Raw genomic sequence first — 19576 nt, 5'->3', positions numbered from 1 at the left:
CCGTAGACGCCGATCTGGGATCGGATTTACTTGGATCCCAGTCTGGAAACAACCACAGATTCACTGACTCCAGGCGCGTGATTCAGATCATCCCAGAAAATCCGACTGAACCCGAATATGAGGTACAAGGGTTCCGGGCCGGTGTGGAGTAATACAGACCGGTGAGTAAATCAGAAGGGAGAAAAATACTAATTTAGCACAGTGTGAGGGTCTAGTCTTTGTCACTGTGCCCATTGTGTGTGTGTGTATTTAGGATAAATAAAGAAACAACCCATAATTGCAATTCAATCCCTGTTTTATTTACGCTACAACACAGTTCAGATTTACTTGGAAGTGCTCTGTGCCTGAGGCAGCTCTGAAAATACATTTCAACATTGGAGCAGAGAGGTTTTCCTTTTCTTTAAAAAAATAACCATGAACTGGGAGCTACCTCATTCAATGGCTTTATCTCACAAATCTATTAAAAATGTTAGTAGTAGCATTCTATGTATATACTATGAATATCATAAATTCGTCCAATTGAACAAAATGTAGTATGTTCAGTGTGAGTAGCCATAAGTAAGCAATGACATTGCCAAATAACCCAACGGTCTATTTCATTCTGGGCAGTTTAAAAACACTATCGTACTTAAAGTGTTGGGGCTATAAGTTCAAGTTACATCTCATGGAAGTGGAGGCAGGGTGAACAACATGACCCACCGTGGAGCTTATAAATAGAACATGGTAGTCATAAAGGAGAAGTGTAAGTGAAGACAGAAACACAGAACAGTATTAACATTAATTGTAACAGATAATATGTTGTCAATTCCTCGCTCCCTTCAGGTTACCACAAAATATCTTTTCAATAGCTCAAGTGAAACAATGCCACTGATACATCCATGTTAACCTGTGCTGATCCAGCAACACTACTGTGCTTTTGTAGCGCGTCAGTGATATTAGTATCCATATATTACTTTAGTGCAAAGTACAAAGAACAAGTTCCCAGGCTCTGTTGGACAGGCTTGGTAAATACTAAATATAAAGGTGCATTTCTGACACCCCCTACTTCTCCTATCAACACCTTCTGTAATCAAACACTCCGATAATTTACTGAAAATGGTTTCATGAGCTAAAATAAACTGAAATACTCTGGCTGCTCTGTAATATACCTACAAGTTCAAACTATTATCTAGTCCACTTTATTATGCAGTTTGAAACATCTATCTGTTATCAGTTTGTGGTTATATACCACTCAATCACTCAGCAGTATCACAGTAATTATCGGCATAGACATAATGTCTATTTAGAACAACATATTTCAAACATTAACGTAATAAAAAAAAAAAAACACTGACATGAATATGCATGCTTAGAACAGAAATAAGCTTAAAGCACATTTTGACATGAAATAAGATTAATTGCTACAAATGATGGACCAGTTGCAAAATCTGTTTGTTATCAAGGCACCAGCCACTACACTGTTCTCATATTTTGTCAGAGAAACCAGTAATACCACCTTAGTACTTAGGAGGGTGAAGTGGTTTTATGGGCACAAAAATACAGAACAATTTTCTATGAATTTTCCAGTTTGGTCCTCATCAGCTAGTGCACATGGTAGACAGTTTTTGGGTCAGAGATGCAGAAACAAATTCATCCTTCATTACCCTTCATCTGAAAATCTCTGATCAGTTTAACCAGGTACTGTCCTCGTGATGCTGGAGGTGCTTGCAGGCCTCCGTTGCATTTACAGTAAATGAGAGCATATCCTTTAGCCTTGAATTCAATCCAAAACATCAAAGGTCATCCAAGCTCCAAGACACTTAACATATTATTATCTCATTGCACAGTCATTATTTACTAACAAAAGCAAAACTAAACAGTGTGGTTGATTTCTTAGCAACAGAAAACCTGAAAAGATGGCATTCAACCCAACACACAAAATGGCAGGCTGAATAAAGCAGATGTTACAATCAATGAAGAGTGTTTTTGTGACGAATTAATAGGCCAAAAAATAAACAACATACAGTTTATCACATGGGAAAGAAACTGCTCAAAGTTGCTGCAAGTTTTCAGCTGTTTCTCCATGTTACTGTTGCTCACATTGGCTCTCCAAGAACTCCACCCTACCCAACTGCATTCTCAACAGCCATTCAAGTGTTACCAAATGAGCACAATCCATACTTACCATCATAAAAGAAAACAAAAATGATGAGTCAGTACCATTTAGAAGTACATTCCTGAGTAGTAAGTATACTACCATTTATTGCTTACAGAAGCCATCTAAATTAGAGTAAAATTCTCTCCAGGATCACAAACATTTAAGTGCTGCTGCAGGTTAGAGCCAGCAGGGGTGCTATCACATAACTTGGAAGTCAGGCGTTAGAACAAGATGAGTGTGCTGTGATTGATGGGCCAGGTGTGAGACTTATCAGACAAGTTTTCAATGATTATGAAAGATTGCCAAGGTCAATCAAACACGTTGGTGTAGTAATTATCTCACCCAGTCGGCTATACGATGACACTCGTGCCAATCTTATGAATGAAACTTGTAACTAGCTGCAACTCTGGACTTTGTATATCTAACGATTGTAAACAATCATGAAATTGACAGAAGCATGGCCGTGTCTAGTTTTAGTTCCATCTCTCCCTCTATCTCTCTAAGCCTTCATGCCTTTATTCCCTCTAAGGTACTGGGGCAGCTTCCTGCCTCTTCTTCCTCAAGGCCTGCTGTCCTTCAAGTTCAGTTGTAGTGGAGATGCTCTGCCAGGGTTAGTGGGGCAGGACACTCTGGGTCTTGCTCAGGCTCATCATCAGGCGAGACAAGTTGCAGAGCCACTTCATTTTCATAACAGAATGAGGAGCGACAGCTTTGAATGTAATTTTGTTCGGCCAGCTCTTTAGCACTGCATGAAGGTGTGTTAGGGATTTCATATGTCCGATGGAAGAATGAGTAGTCCACCTAGAAAAAGAGAGAAGACATACGTTTTCAATTTGTATTTTAGATAAATGGTAAAAAGACCAAGGTTTTGGTTTTGTCAGGTTGCATTTGAGTGGTGCTTTGAGCCAAATGTTGGCACCGCCATCACATTAACAATGCCAGCAAGCTGATGTTTAGTCGGCGAATGTTTTTAATAGTCACTTTTTACAGTTTTAATTAGACTGCTAACATTTGCTGAGTAAAACTGAGGCCTATGAGTCATTTATCTGTTTTGGAAGGTGGCATCACCAAAGTACTGAAGAAATAAAAGTTGTGATCCACTGATGGCGCTAGAGGACAAGTCAACATGCAATTAGGAGAAATCATCTGGAAACATTTAGTCTGAATTAGTCTCAGACAAATTTTAAGCAAAACTTTCTAGGGAGTGTTGAGATATTTCACAAGATTTTTTTAATGATTTTGAATTTCATAAGATTTATCCTCTGGAAACTGAGAATGTATTTATAATATCAAAAACCCCTTACACGTACAGCCTGTCCAATTACAATGAAATTATGAATAGCATTTTATTTAACATTTGGCATTGAGGGAAAAGAATGATCCATATCCCTCTTATATATTTCCCAATATTTCCCTTCTGACCTGGTAGCAGTCTTTCCTCTCAAAGAGAACTGGTTCAAAACGATGTCCCCAGAGGATTTCAGAAGCCAGATAGGAGCTGCGGCACTGTGTTGTCATGGCTGTGGCCTCCACCATTCCTTCGAGTATGACCACTACCTCCAACTCAGAGTCACTTTCCAGAGTCTTTCGGTCCATTTCAAAGAAGGGTGACTCATCGTTGATCTCATGGACAATTGTTACAGGTGAGACTAAGAAGATGCGGTCAGTGCCAGTGTCAAATCCCACGTTGACGTCTACGTTGTCCAGTGGGATGAACTCGCCTTCCGGTGTCACCCGTGGCTGAGAGCAGGTTGGAAATAAAGAGTAAAACATGGTGACTGTTTGGTAAATAAAAATTTCCACAACAGATGTGTCAAAATCTTGTCATGTGGGAATATATTAAATGGAGCCCAGAAACGGTTTCCAATATGAAAAAACGAAAAGGCATACAGAGAAGTAAAATGGACCATGAAAATGAATAGAATTAGTAATTCCAGCTAACAAATGGAACATTGTGGTGTAGAAAAGACCTGTTCTGGGAAAATTTACAGTTCTTACCCTGACCTAAAAGCTTCATGTGAGTCTGACAATTTGAGAAATCATGTTATAGCACCAATGTGGTTAATGCATTGGTAGTATGACCAAAAAAGGCAAAAAAAAAACTAAACAAAACTCAAATGTCTAAAAATACACAGATTAGACCAGACTGTAGGGTTAAGACAAATGTGCATACAGTACACCTACAGTACGCACAAGAGAAAATGAGATGACAAAGGACAATAGTTCTCAGTTAAAGAATCGTGTGGAAGTTAATCCATGGTAAATCTTCCTAACCCCAGAGGGAAAATAAAACAAGCTCTCATTAACTACGGTTTACAGAATACAGGCCAGATGGTCTGAGCACTATTTTTCTCTCTGCTGCAACCTTTTTCCCACCACTCCCATCTCACTTCTCATAGCCTCATTTTTTTTTTTTATCTTCACCTCACCAGATCACCTCTTTGACTGTTTACTTACAATAATACCCTTCTTGTCTCTTTTATTATCGCCACTCTGTCTGACCTCTTTCTTTTCCTCTTTATAGATCCTCCGCCCATTTACCTTCAATAGTTGTGCTCTGACATGGGCCTCTACCAGGTGGCTCTTGCGTAGGTTTCCAACTCTCCACATCATACAGAGTTTCCCATCCCTTAGGGCCACCACAGCTGTTTCTGAAAACACCAGTGTTTCATTTCGCTTCTTGGGCTTGGCAATCTTTGCCATGACTGCCCCGATGATGAAGGCGTCAATAATGCAGCCCACAATGCACTGCAAAACGACCGCCACCACCGCCAGGGGGCATTCTTCAGTCACGCTTCTGAATCCATAACCGATGGATGTCTGCGTCTCCAAGGAGAGTAAAAAGGCCGCCATGAAACTGTTCACCTGGAGGAAGCATGGCTCCTCAACAACTGCCTCACTATCAGACTCTCCTCCAGAACTGGCCTCTCCTGATCCCGGAGAGGAACCTGAGCTGGGGGTTAGCCGAATGGAGAGGTCCCCATGTGCGGAGGCAATGAGCCAGAAGGTAAATCCAAAGAGCAGCCAGGAGAGAAGGAAGGAGAGAGTGAAGATGACCAGCATCCATCTCCAGCGGATGTCCACACAGGTGGTGAAGAGGTCGCTGAGATACCGCTGGCCCCTCTCGCTCATGTTGACGAAGGTGACGTTGCAGCGTCCGTCCTTGCCCACAAAGCGTTGTCGGGGCCGGCGGCTTAAGCGCCTGTTGCGTCGGCGGTTGGTAGTGGAGGGGGAAGAGAATGAATCCTGCTCTGGGGATTTCGGGCCTTGACCTCTTCCTCTTCCACTCCTTAGAGCTGAACACTTTCCTCCTGCTCTCATCCCGCCCTCTCCTCCTGAATCTCCCCCAAAAGACTCTCCAATGGCACTCTGCCTCCGTGCATTGTTGGTGTTGCTCTGAAGAGCTAGGGCTTTGCCATTGAGGGCATGGGTCGGGGAGGAGCTTGTTGGGGTGCCTGACCCCACTGGGCTCCCCCCTGCCCGAGCTGTGTCTGCAGCACTCTGTGCTAGCCTCATGACCTCCTCCTCCTCCACTGGCCCATCCACCACAGCACTGAAACGGCGTTTCACGCGTGCTGCTCCCATCATGTACTACAAAGTCTCTTTTCTGTGACAGAAAAGTTCAGTATCTCTGTGTTTCTCTTAATTTTATGTGGTTATGAAGCAGCTTGATACAGTCAGGGAGTGCAAGTATGATGACTCAATACAGTCATGAAATAATAAAAAGTTAAACATAGGTCCATAGTAGCCATTGATAAAGCAGTGTGAATTCCCTCCAAGAACAATGTCTGGTCACTTCTTTCTTTCCCGTTCGGCAAACTGTAATGCTCTTTCTCAGAATAATCTGTCCACTAATAGATCCTTCAAGAAAGGGGGCTTTCTTGAAGAAGATCCATAGGTGAATCCAGTAAAAAAATGTTAAATCATACTCATTGAGGAAGTTAAAGTGAGACTGACTGAAATGAAGGATATCAGCAGTACCCCAAAATCTACATGCAATTTCTACTTTGCAAGAATTGGCTTGACAAAGAGTAGTATGGCAGGGATAACCTCAACAGACATCATAAAAGCATGCAGGATTGGTTCAGTTCAGTTCAAATCAGTAAAAAGGAAGCCTCGAGCAGACACGTACAAACTGACAATGCAGTGGAGAAGAGGGTGGAGATAGAGACATTTTAAGGATGTGCAGCTCATTATGGGGTACACATAAATACTGTGACAAGATACAAATTAAGCATACAAGACAGACAAATCAAAATAACTATGATAAAATCATTTCTAGCATGCAGTCGAAGAAGAAGAGAAAAAAAGGACAGAAAACATGCAAAGCCTTACGATCAAAGTTCTTCCCGCTTTCATAACCCCTTGGCATGGATGTTAGAAAACAAAGAATACAAGATTTTCAGTTTGCAGTCATTCAGCACAATTCTGTACCAGTATGGTTTTGATGAACCCCTTGATGTCATTCAGCCTTTTGATAGTTTATTTAATGAGCCAATTAATTGACAAGACTTGTCTTTCCAAGTCAAGGGTATGTTACTGTACTGTAAAAGTGGCCCAATTAAACCATATTTTGTTTGTCCTTTCTAGTTCAGTCAGGTTACTGCTTTAACAATTTCACATTTACTTTCTAGTGGTCTGCATATATTTTTGCTGGCCATTATCAATTTGGTGAAGTCTTGTTTTAGCTCCTGACCATTGCGTGTATAATATTGAAGTCAACTACACAGCTGCTAGCAATCATCTGCAACAGTTAGCCTCTCAGAACAGACATACCTCATTACAGCTCAGCATTACGGCTGAGATTTCACCTATGCCTGACAAAAGATAAGAAGGAAAGAGAGCAACAGAGAGAGATTACTTTGATCTATGATCTGGCATTACTTTCTACCTTTAGGTGAAATATTTTCATGGAGGGAAAAGGTAAGTGTACAAGTCACCTGAGGAAGTTTTCTAGATTTTTCTGGAGGTCTTGTTTTGCCAACGTTGGTTGATCGGGCTGAAAACTAAGGTGGATGACAACACAATGGGATTTGTGGATTGCAGTCTCTTACTCAGCATCCCTTATTGAACCAAATCACCAAAAGGTTACCTCAATATCAGAGAGTTTCTGCAAACAACAGAGATGATTATATGCAGATGCAATGTGCTACTAAGGACAAGCGAGAGGACACCATAATATTCAATCTAAAAACATGCATGAGTGTACCACATTTCCTAATAATTAAAAATGATTCACAAAAATTTTAAGTTATTAATAAGAGATTTGCAAATACATCTGGCAATGAAAATACATGCTTGTAGTTAGTTAAGGTTTACCTTGCCAAGCATTCCTGGAAAACTCTATCACCAAATTATGACATAGTGACAAAATCCAGTGTATTGTCAATTGTGGCAAGGACTGAAATACCGACAAAAGCTACTGCTTCAACTATATAAACAGGGAAGAAGTCAATTCAGTCAAGAGCAAGGTCGTCAGAAGTTTACAACAAATGGAAATGGGGAAAGAGATCCCTTCTGAAGTGGGAAGTGACATATGGATTCATCTTCACTTGTGCTCGGACGTTCCTTTCTGACACATTTTTAATTAAAGCACTGAGCTGTAGTGATATTTGAGGGGAAGAATCCCACAGAAGAAGACAATGAAAGCGTTTGCTTGTTGTCCCGTTCCCTTAGCAGAGTTGCTGTTCTCTTTTTTGTGTCCTTAGTTTAGGGCCTTCGTGTCAAATTCACTGCCAGTCTTGAAAAGAAACCAGAACAAACAGAGAATGAATATTAAAGGTAATGTAGATATCACAAATCTGAAACTGATGCTTGTCGTACATTCTACGTCTGTTCTCTCTCCACATTAAAGCATTTATCCTTTTTATATGTTCAAATTAAAAGTATGATGTACATGATAAATAATGAACTGGGTGGAGATCAGAAACCTACCGTTGGTAGGTGTTTTATCTCTTTGGTTCCTGTGTTTTCACTCAGAAGTTGGTGGATTTTTTTTTTTTTAGATTTTCTCTAGTGGAAACGGAGAGGTACCTGTGCAACAGTGGAGCCTGTGAGGATAAACAAAGAGGCACAGTTGAGTCATTTACCATCTATATCACTTGTATACATTTAGCTAATGTCCATGCTTATCATTGCAGTATTAAAATATTTTGTCTTCATCATTTGAATCACCAACAGGTCATCCATTTTGATGGTATCCCTAATGGAAGATACCAAGTTGTGCAGGGTGAGGAATCTGATGGAATATAGAAGAAAATCGATAAACTGGAACAGTTGAGGAGACAGAGTTGAGTGGGGATCTGAGAATGGAAACTGTAGCTCTGAGGAAGGACTAGAAAATGAACTAGAACTCTGGGTTGGTTGTCGGTGAGGAGGTGGTACGTCTCAGTGTGGAGATGGTGATATGGTGTGGATTACCGCTGCGCTCGTTACTTTGGTAATCTCACCAATGGTTTTGCTAATCCGCAGAGGATTTACATAAGAGCCACTATTTTTTATAAAAAATTATAAGAATATCTATAAACACATACAGGTTTGAGGTGTTATGTAATGCAGAGTATTTGAGGGAAAATGAAGAGTATCGAACAAATACTGTCCCTGATGTAATAATTTACAGTAACATGGATGAAACCTTGAACTTCACTCATTTACTCTTAAACTGACAAGATTAATGTAACTTTGGATCAGTACTGAATGTCTGAACCATATAGTAGTTTATGGTGTTCTGACAAAATCTGCCAGGCTTGTGTTGCTTAATGTTGAAAAGTGTCATAAGACTGGCCTGACCTTTGTGTCACTATACATAACAAGCTCTCAAGTCAGCTATCTGAATCATTGGGCTAAGGTGTCGCTGGACAACTGACAACAGAAGCTCGAGGAGGTGATAAGGGGATGTCTGTGTGTGTTTGTATGAGGGGGTAAAGGCAACATGAGAGCCCACGTGTCCTTGCATTGCTTAACCTTATCATAGCGAGGTGGCAAATATCTCAAATGACTCCACTTGTTAGGATAATTTAAAGGGGTGTGCGGTAAAATTATTAGTATGAAGTTGTTACTTCACATTATCAGGACCTCCAGAGCTATATCCAATTCACAGTCCTTCCTTATATGACGAAGGTTTAATGACCCATCACATCTGACAGCAGCCTCTGATACACAGATTACACAGTCATATTAGAGTCCAGCAAACTAAATCCAAAGAACTTGATTTGTTTGATGCATAACAGTAGATAATATTTCATTGATTTGGATATATTACATATGATTTAACTTCCATTTTTAAATCTGGATATTTATTTATATTTAATTACTGCACATGGAAATGTAATACTTTTGATTAATTGGTTTGTCGATCAACAGAAAAATTACTGTTCATAAGTTATATATTTAAATAATTCAAATAACAAATTTTCTTATTTTCTGTTATTTTCTCAAATGTAAGAATATGGTGCTTTTCCTGGCCTTACATGTTCTTCTTTGGGTCTTGGGCTGTTGGTCAAACAATATATTAAATTTACTGATATCACGTTTGACTTTAGGATATCGCAATTGTCTTTTATATTACACTTTACAGACCAGGGAATATATTTATCAAATCAGACGTTTATTTACAAATTCATTCAGAATGAAAATATTCAGATTCTGATTTAGAATACTTTATGAGTCCCAGAGGACATTTAATTTCTACAGCCTACCCCATTCATGTAAAATAAATAAATAAGTACATTAAAATCAGCAATCAGACATCAACATTCACACCAACATGCCAGTAACAGCTGGGCAGATCAATGGGTTAGAACAGCAAAGGAAGGGCGAAAAAAGGAGTGAACAAGAAAAAGAGACATCCCATGGTATTGCCGAGAGTTGGTTTAGGTATCTGCAAGGTGGATACTACCAGCATTTGGTAGCCTAGTAGCAGAAGGAATACATTTTTTGCATAGGCACATACATAATACTGCCATGAAGGCATAACGGAGGATTCTCTGAAAAGTCTATGACTGTGTTGGGAAATTTCTCCCTTTTGCTTTCTGGACCACTCACTTCTTCCAGAGAGAGTATCGATCATTTAGTCAGACTCCTGTGTTCTTGAAGCAAAACTTTACAATGTTATTCAGACTATTTTTCAGCCAGTTCTTCACAGACCAGCCATTGAGCAAGCACACAAATGACTAGGTTATAAGGCTAAAAGCTTGATAAAAATATGTCTAATTATAAGGGTTTAAATCAATTGAATTACATTTCAGAATGCCAAGTAAACAATTCCTCTTCATTTAATGTCTTCCGAGGAGCAGCAGCAGGTGGCACTCTATTCGATGGTAACATTCTCATCAATCCTAAAGTAGGTAATTATTACTGCTTTGACATACACTAACCCAAAATCTTCAAAAATTCTGATTTTGATATTCATATTCATAATCCCCCTCTTCACACTAACCTGCCACCTATCTGTCTCCTATTTCTTTGCCTGTGGGTTTCTGAATGTGTATTCTTCCTCTCCATGGGACCTCCTCTGGCCTCTTTCGATCCAGATTATCTGACCATATTAAGGTGGAAAGATTAGGCTCGTAGAGGACATAATTTCAGCGTCATTGAAAAAGGTGCTGGATAAACTACAGTATTTCATTTTGCTTTGTCTCTTCTGTTACATGTGGTTTGCTCTTACAATGGTTTAAATAATGTTATTTTCAAAGTATAGTTTATTTTTCTTCTTATATGAGTCAATAATGGTTTGATGATGTAAAGTTTAATTAACACTGAACACAAAGTACAAAACAAACCTCTACATTCTGTAGCCACAATGCAAATATGGAGATCAATCAATACTTACTATTGATTAGTTGATGTTTTAAACCAGGGCACAGATTGGGTCTCTCTGTCTCTCTCTCTCTGTGTCACATGGCTCACTGTCTCAAGCCTATTTTGCCTAGTACGTCAGTACTAGTTATTCTATTCTTTTCACTTCAGAAGGCATATTTTAAACATGTCAAGGGTACATAAAGGGGTTTCGGAAACTCTAATGGCAAAGTCTGAAAATATCAGAAAAATGCACACACAGACTGCTGCTACCTTTTGATTTTTGCCTGATCTGATCAATAAAGGCCGAGAGAAGTGTTGATGTGGTGGCGTCATTCATATGTTGTGATAACTGCAGCTAATAGTTGCTCCAGAACACCAAAGACAAATAGATATCAGATCATGGAGAATAAAATCCACATTATTATGAGGTGACATTATGATTGAGTTTGTCTCTAAAGGATTTTAATTTCACATGATCATCTTCATTTTAAAATGACTGACTATTCCAGAAGTTTTTAGTCTGTCAAGTATTTTTAGCCTGTTTAAGGCAGTCACTGGATTTAGTGTGATATCCTATGGAAATCAGCTTACAGAAACAACCTGCATGGGAGTAGGACCACTGATTTAGCACGGCACTCCTGCATTAGTGCTTTATGAGCTTAAAAGAAAAATCAGTCAAAGGCAATGCAGCATACTGAATTATAGCAAGTTTTTCCACAAAAATATGGCTTGATCGCCAAATGTTGGAATATTAGATCCAAGTGGCAATTAATTTGGTATGCAGTTGCACCAAAAAAATCATTCTTTTAACACACACACACACACATATACATTAGAGATGGAGATTCAGTGCACAAACACCGGCTCATAGCATCGAACACGCACACGCACACACATACACACATACAGGATCTAATTTAAGCTAAATTCTGCCCTGAACCATTAATCAAAACGTAACCCTCACAGCCGCTTCAGGTGGTTACACCTGTTCATGTCCTCATTTTTGTCTAACAAAGATAGAGATACAAGGTCTCACACAATCTCTCTCTCTCTCTTATGAAAACATTTGAAAGTAAACACAAGTGTGTAGTCATCTTGGCACCAGGCCTTATTCCATCTAATTGAAGTTTTTCTGTTGCCGTTCTTTCCTCAGCTGTGAGCAGGGAGCGAGGTCATTGTGTGCTGATGGCCAAATGTTAATCAGGAGAGTTAAGATGGTGCTGGTTGCAACGTGCCAGTTAAAACTCTGCGCAGCTCTATTCAAATTAAGAAAACAGCCTGTGCACTATCTCAAAAAATTAGATACATATAATTCCATCTGACATTATTAAAATTATGCTGTTTTATCTCATTTGTACTCTTTAACCTAACCTAATACTCTATCAATCTATAACCTGATATATATATATATAAATGTATATACGTATATACTAAAAGGATATACGTATATACTAAGTTGGACTGACAAGAAACAGAATTCATGATCTGTATATTATGTTTATTCTGGAATGAAAACAAAAACAAACCAGCAAACATATGAGGCAAGATATTTCAATAATGTGGATTTTTAGCAAACCCACAGTTGACTCCTACAACAGAGGACCATCAGCAAGCTTTAAAGGAGAATCAGCTGGGGAATAAACTGCAGCCTCTTACAATCAGAATGAGAAAAATTTCAATGATCTCTGTGGGGAAATTGTTTTTTCTTTTAATCCGACCTGTTTACCCCATGTGTCTCCCTGAAAAACCCTGACCCAACCCAGGTAATGCTTGATTTACAGTTGCTTTATCATCAGTGTTGACATGGTTACCATGTGCAGCCTTCAACCCACTGCTCTGTACATTTTCACAGTAACACTGCAACAAAAAGTTCAATCATCACAACATATGTGTACAGCGCGTTTGCTTCACAATAGTTTGTCTCAAGCATTACGTAATTTTAAGACCTATTTCAAAATACAGCTGTGTTTTTGTTTTGTTTTTTTTCTTTTTATCTGTTCACAACTTACAAAAACAAAAAAGGATTAAGACTCAATCATTTGGGAACACCGAGCTCTCCAGCCAAGCTGATCTGCTGGCTCTGTCACTGCTTCATTACTGTTCACCAAACACCAGTACCTTTCTCTTCATCCATTACAAGTTATGCCAGAAACTAAAAGAATTTCTGACTTCAATTTTACCACAAAGGAAAAACGTATTTTGTAAAATTTTAATAAACGTCCTCACTCTCACAAAACACATTCAAGGCCGAATAACAAAGTCTATAAAGCCAAAAAGATCTGTAAAAATTGCAACATATGTCTGATTCATTCTAGATTGACTACAGAGGCTAAAAAGTAAGAGTTCCCCTGCTTTTTCACACGAACAGCCCATGGGCCATGAAGGCTAAATGAATAAAAGAATTAGAAATATACTTTGACCAAAAGTGCAGTTAATAACTTCCTGCGGAGTGAAACGGAGTCAGCCCTTACCCTCTTTTATCCTCCATGAATTCACCTGCATGTGACGACCTGTGGCTTCTATCACTTCTGCTTTTTAGTGAATTTAACGGTTGATATATTTTTTTTAAATAATAATAACAAAATAAAACAGAAAAGAGGAGTGATTGAGAACCGCGCGCGAGCCGTCCCGTGCTGGCAGTGCCGTCATCTGTCCGCTCGCGCTCAGGTGGAGCGTGAGCTCGCTCCCGTCGCTCTATCTGTCCCCTGTGGGAAGACGAGCACGCGCCTCTCTGCCGGCCACAGTGACCTTGTCATATCACAGTGACTGATTCATCGATAATAAATCGGTTCATTTGCTTAAAACAAGTAGATCATTGATTTATTCAGTCAAAAACACTGCCTTTGTTTTTACCAATCACCTGCTACCTAACATTATTGTGACATAAATGGCTAATGATCCGAATAACTTTATTACGTAATGGTAAAGATATTGCAAGGTTAATAATTATTTTTATGTTTCTGGATGATTGTTAATTATATCCTAGATGCATTTAAACATTTATGAGCCAATTATAAACTGCTTACATTTTACATTTCACCTTCTACAACTGTTCTATAAACTTATTACTTGTGCTGTTTCTGCTCCTTACAATGTCAGACAACTGTCATGTAAGATTACATTAGCAAATGCAAATAAAGTTGCATTTGTTTGTTATAAACTCATAGAAATTAAGTCCAAAATAAATTGATCCAACACAGTCAAGGGATACTATTCTACTCTTATAATAAGCCAATAAATCCAATTTCAATTTGAATGTAAATTCAAAAATGAAGGACAGAGACACACAGATAGAGACAAAGTGGCCAATGATGGTGTGTGCGTGCTGAGAGGAAGGGAGAACTAGAGAGGGGGAGAGAGTGACAGTGTGTGTTTACTAATACTTAATCTGAATTAATCTCAGTTAAAGCGCCCAAGAAATGACCTATGATGTCATGAGCTCAGTCATTCTATGGAAATAAGGATCAGATTGAAGTCATTTCTTAGGTGCTGAGAAGTGACATGCAGCAGCAGCCATAACAATCAGCTGCATCCGATAACAGCGTGTAAACATTTGGATATTTGCAAAGCACCTTGCACAGAATAATGAAACAATATAGACCTTGGTGGATAATCTCAGTCTGTTAGCATGTAAAATGCGTTAACATAAATACATCTAGTCAATGTCACATAGATTGTTGTGCCGTTTTAAATTGCATAAGTGTTTGAGTAAAAACACAAATTGTAATTGACCTGTGGAAAACTGTCCAGGAGGGGCAGCAGAGAAAGAGGGAGAGAGAATGTGATGTGGAAGGCATGATGTCAGTATATGTGAATGCTCAAAGGGCCACGATGACTTTAATGAAGATTGGAAAACTGGATACGTTAAATAGCATAAATCACTTTATACCTGCTTCTGTTAAGGTAATAACGAGACAAAGAAGGCGTCCAAAAGCTCTCCTGGATTATTTTTTTCTGCTGCAGTGACAGACTGATTGTTGGGATAGTAAAACTAGATTCAGCGAATCCATACATCACTGAAGAGTATCTGGAAAACATTTAAGAGCTGCTTGGCAACTCAGCTGATGATATGTGTATTCTTCGAATGAGAGTTGGGTCAAAGCATTTTCTTTTTTGTAGCATACTTACACTTGCCTTTAACTGAGGGTTTAAAGTCGTGAGCATGAACTGTGAAATCCTCGATTCAAATAAAGCTAATGTATGTTTGCGCCAACCCAATTTTAAGTGTGCTTCATAGGCTCGAAGGTTGAGATGCATTAATGCCAAAGCCACTCTCTCTCACAGCTTTCTATCTTGCAAATGCTTAATTCCCTATAAAATAAGAAAAAATACTTTGAAAATATAGCAAACGGTGTTTCACTATGAGCATCCATGTGTAAATAATGCCTGACTTCATTTGATTGTGGTAAAACGTGCAGTTGTTGAAGCCTAAAACAAGCAATGAGAAATATGTGCATCAGGGACAAAACTATCCTTTTTATTTGTTTTACTAGTAATGATGTGTAAAACCACCAGCGCTCATTTCTAGCAACTCAAAAGTTAGCCAACATTTCCATTGTTTAGCTTCGATCATGGGTTACTTTCATGCAATGGCATTTACAATGAACCATTTAATGTACCATTTAACAGTAACTTGGAAGCTGGAACAGTTGCTTACTTGACTTAAATTTTTATCACTTACAGGAAACATCTGCAGCAGTGAATCAGTATAATTTGCTTATTCTAGAGACTCCAGGTTTTAAGCTCTTATGTTTGTAAACAATCATGATGTTGTATAATTAGCCAACTGTGATTGCAGATTGTGGCGGCGCAATACTGATTCTCTGCCACCAGTGGGCAGGTTGAAACTATTTTTGTATCAACCAGTGACCCTGATAACGTTTAAAAACTGTGCATCAATTTGGGACTTGAAAGTTTTAATTCTAGACTGGTCACTAGTTACAAATTGACCTGGGGCCATGCACCTGGTTTTTGGAGCTCTAATTACAAGCCAAGATTTCAAATCAGCTGCTGTGCAGATGCTAAAGGAGCAGTTTTCACGCCTCAGGGTGCTTTACAGCTCAGAAAAATGCTAAACACAGAGAGAAACAATACCTGGGCACACACCTCATTCTATAGAAATAGAAATACTTTTTCAGCAGAAATGTGCTTTTTACCTGGGAGGATCTAACATGGATTTTAATATTAATATGTTGTCTATGAAATGAAAGTATGATTTTGGTCTTTTTATTGTATATTTCATAAATCTATTCAGAGCAGGATAAGATATTACCAAACAACTTTGCTTGGAAAACATGTAGAAGGTTCACTTCCCTGCAGGCTGAGTAGATGCTGCTGCTGTGATAATGTTCCAAATGGGCCGTTCTGTGAAAGACTGATCTTATTTCTGCAGATGCAGCAGCAAGCCTAGGCTGAGCGTCCTATAACAGGTTCCAGATTTTGTCATGGTCACACAAGATCCAAATCTAATGCTCTGTGATTTCAGGGCTACGTGCATATTGGTTCAATATGTGGTGTCTGCCCTTAGACATGAGCCTGTATTCAATAAAAACTACCTCACAAGAAAATAGATAATTTTAGGTCAATAATATTGCTGAATCAGTTCAAGAGCACAGGACCATAAGACCTAACTTGATGTTTTCCAGTGCAGAGAGCAGCAATTCATTTACTTGATAATTTTTTGGGTATCTGGAATTTCATCAAACAACAAAAATGCATGTATTGTTTCATCTGACATTGATGGATGTTGACTTCATTATCATGCAGAAAACAATATTAGAAAACATTCACTATTCAGCATCTGGAACCAATGAGTTGTTGCTCATCTTTTTAAAATATGTTGTTTTTATGTGTAAAATGTATTTACAAGACAATATATGAACACTAATACCATAGTAGAGTATCAAAAATAGACTAGAAGCTTTGAATTGAGGGAACAGGAACATTTTGATGCACAACCACAAAGACAGACAGGCAGTGTGGGAGGGGGATCAATAACTCATCACAAGTTGTGAATCAGCCTGGTCCAACAACCGTTTGTCACCCACAAAAATGTCCACCCATTTAATCAAGGCTACGATACTCAGACGATCAACCGGCAGGCAATTTGTCAGTCAGTTTACTCAGAAATGGATAAGTTAATTAATGAAATGAACAAAGACAGCAAGGACAGCCAGGAAAAGGTTAGGGAGCTGTTAGTGTTTGTAGGTTGGACGTTCGTCATACTGTGACTACCCACTGATTAGACATGTTACAGCCCCGTCTTTTGGGTGTGCTGCACAAATAGATGAAGATATACAGAATAATAAAGACTGTTTTTTCAAGGCAGTGCGGGTCTGATCTCAAGCTTCTCTCTGTTTTTACACACTCAACTTCTTGACATCTCAGGGAGCGTTTGGCCCCATGATATCTTGACACTTGAGGTGCTGAAACACCAGAATATCTAGCAGAAAATCTCTTAATGTAACCAACACACAACTTGTGTGATCAGTTTAGTGCAAAGGATAGATAGAATATAAACCATCCATAGTCATATTCTGTAACTGTTTCCACTGTGATGAAGCAACATAGAAGCTGTTCTGGAGTGCTCTCTTTCCATTAGCTAGACAAATATTAAAACTAAGAATCTATTGACTGAACGTAGCAGTTAGATCCTACATCCAATTTAGCTGAAATGGTCACTCAATTAATTGAATAGTTTTGGATTCCAATGAAAAAAAGCTGCAACCTACAGAATAGCACTATTTTTAATTCCATATTTCCTTGTTCTGTCTATTGCTTTGTTTTTAAGAAAGCAAATTGATTCATCAATTTATTCATTTATTTATTTTTGTCTTTTGCTCAAACGAACCAAAACTAAAACAACTTTGACCACAACAGTTGCAATAACAGCACAGAAAAGCAAATGAGCACATAAGTCATTTCTCAGGGCCGTCATCTTCACACCCTGCATATTTGCATATTTAAGATTGATGTGGATGAATAATAGAGGCAAACACATGCTCTGGAACAAAGACCATAGCTAAATGTAATTAAAAATTATATAATGTGTTTTCACAGACTGAGATTGATAAATTTGGACAAAGACAAATAAATAGCACAGAACTCAGCCCCCTCAATTTTTTTTTTTTTTTTGCATTCTAAAGTTAAGCATTATTCAATACCAAATACAAAGGGAAATAGAAAACTTTACTGTCATTATATTGATAATAATGAGATTACACATGCTCTTCAAGTTAATGCTTTAAAAACACTAAACATAACAGTACAGATAAGACGTGACAATTATAAAAGAAACTGACATGCACACAGCTAAAATAAAATGAAGACATTTGGATAAAAGAAGATGAAGAATATTATATTGATATGTACGTTTAACTGGAGATATTATATCATATAAATAAGTGTGGCCTGAGGGTAATTGCACAAAGTTCAGAACATCAAGAACAATGTCTGTTTTCACAGTTAATAATCATCTTTCTCCTCCTTTCCACCTCTGAATGTATGTGATACTGAGAGGGCACCTAATAATGCCACCACCTCTATTTTCAGTAGAGAAGAAGTGGTTATACCTGCATGTATGAGGAAGCCTGTGTTTCACATGTCTCTGTGCCCCACCTCCCCACCTCTTTCCTAATTTGGCATGCCTGTGCCAGGTATTTGTTCAAATTCCTCACACCCCACAGGGATAGGTATGTTCCCCCCCCCCCCCCCCCCCCCACACACACACACACACACACACACACACACTGCCTGTCTCTGTCTATCCTATGTACACCACTATGTGTATGAAATAGCCAACATGGGCTCCCCACTACCTCCACGAGGTACATAGCCCACACCTTTTACTGGCTAGTCACAACTAAATAATTTCCAAGTTGTTCAGCCTCTTGAAGCAGGCTAACCACAGCTGTGGGCTCCACAACCGCTGGGCCAAAAACAACTCAGCGGATAACAGGCAACTGTAAGTTGCTTTTGATAACTGCTGAAAGACCCATTTATTCAGTGATGCTTTCGGACCTTAAAGTCAGTCTGTGAGTGACGTGGAAAAATGTTGATATGGGCAAGAATACTGATAATTAATATCCTCCATAGTTTAAATGTGATTGTACACAGTTCTTGCTGGGGAGTGAGATGCCATGTAACTGAACATGAGCTGATGTGGTATTGACACTGAGCCAGAGTTGAATTGCAGCGTGTCATGAAATGACAGCAGTCATACACTGGCTTTTCTATCTTTGCTGCACAGGGTCTAAACTCTTGAGAGTCATATTCAGTCATTGTCGAAGAATCAACTGCTATTTATAGTTTTTTTTAGATTGTCTTACTTTTCTCATCTTGTCAGCAAAAAAAACGAGACCCGTTAACACAAATATGATCCAAGTCACAGTAAACCAGACATGGCGTTTTACAGACTTGCTGTGTCTGTGGTTCAAGTCTATGAATTTGCCATGACAGTCCAGTCTACTTGACTCAAGAATCAAACATACACTGTCCTTATCATGTTAACCTCCTTACTTCACATGCACACCAATGCCTGTAATGATCCAAACAAGAGTCCAAAAGGACATCTCAGATCAATTGTCTAAGTACTACTGACAAAATTTAGGGGTTTGCTGAATAAGACAATTTCCTCTACAC

The 19576-nt window shown here is 38.8% G+C and overlaps 1 protein-coding gene across 2 annotated transcripts; it reads right to left on the bottom strand.

Moving 5' to 3' along the window:
• Positions 1 to 1377: 1377 nt before the first annotated feature.
• Positions 1378 to 13558, bottom strand: kcnj14 (potassium inwardly rectifying channel subfamily J member 14). 2 transcript variants are annotated; one of them, XM_029503865.1, is made up of 5 exons: positions 13408 to 13558; positions 8072 to 8187; positions 4679 to 7877; positions 3560 to 3877; positions 1378 to 2938 (listed from the first exon to the last, which is right to left on the bottom strand). In XM_029503865.1, the coding sequence occupies exons 3-5, from the start codon at positions 5723 to 5725 to the stop codon at positions 2720 to 2722; spliced, it is 1584 nt and encodes a 527-aa protein (XP_029359725.1). In that variant the 5' UTR covers positions 5726 to 7877; positions 8072 to 8187; positions 13408 to 13558; the 3' UTR covers positions 1378 to 2719. The 2 variants fall into 2 exon arrangements, with proteins under 2 accessions (XP_029359725.1, XP_029359726.1); XM_029503866.1 differs by lacking the exons at positions 8072 to 8187; positions 13408 to 13558 and having other exon boundaries at positions 4679 to 6954; positions 7078 to 7112.
• Positions 13559 to 19576: the final 6018 nt, after the last annotated feature.

This window comes from Echeneis naucrates, chromosome 6 (genome assembly GCF_900963305.1).
Source record: "Echeneis naucrates chromosome 6, fEcheNa1.1, whole genome shotgun sequence".
Taxonomy (NCBI): Eukaryota; Metazoa; Chordata; class Actinopteri; order Carangiformes; family Echeneidae; genus Echeneis; species Echeneis naucrates.
This window is presented reverse-complemented; position numbering and strand designations above follow the sequence as displayed.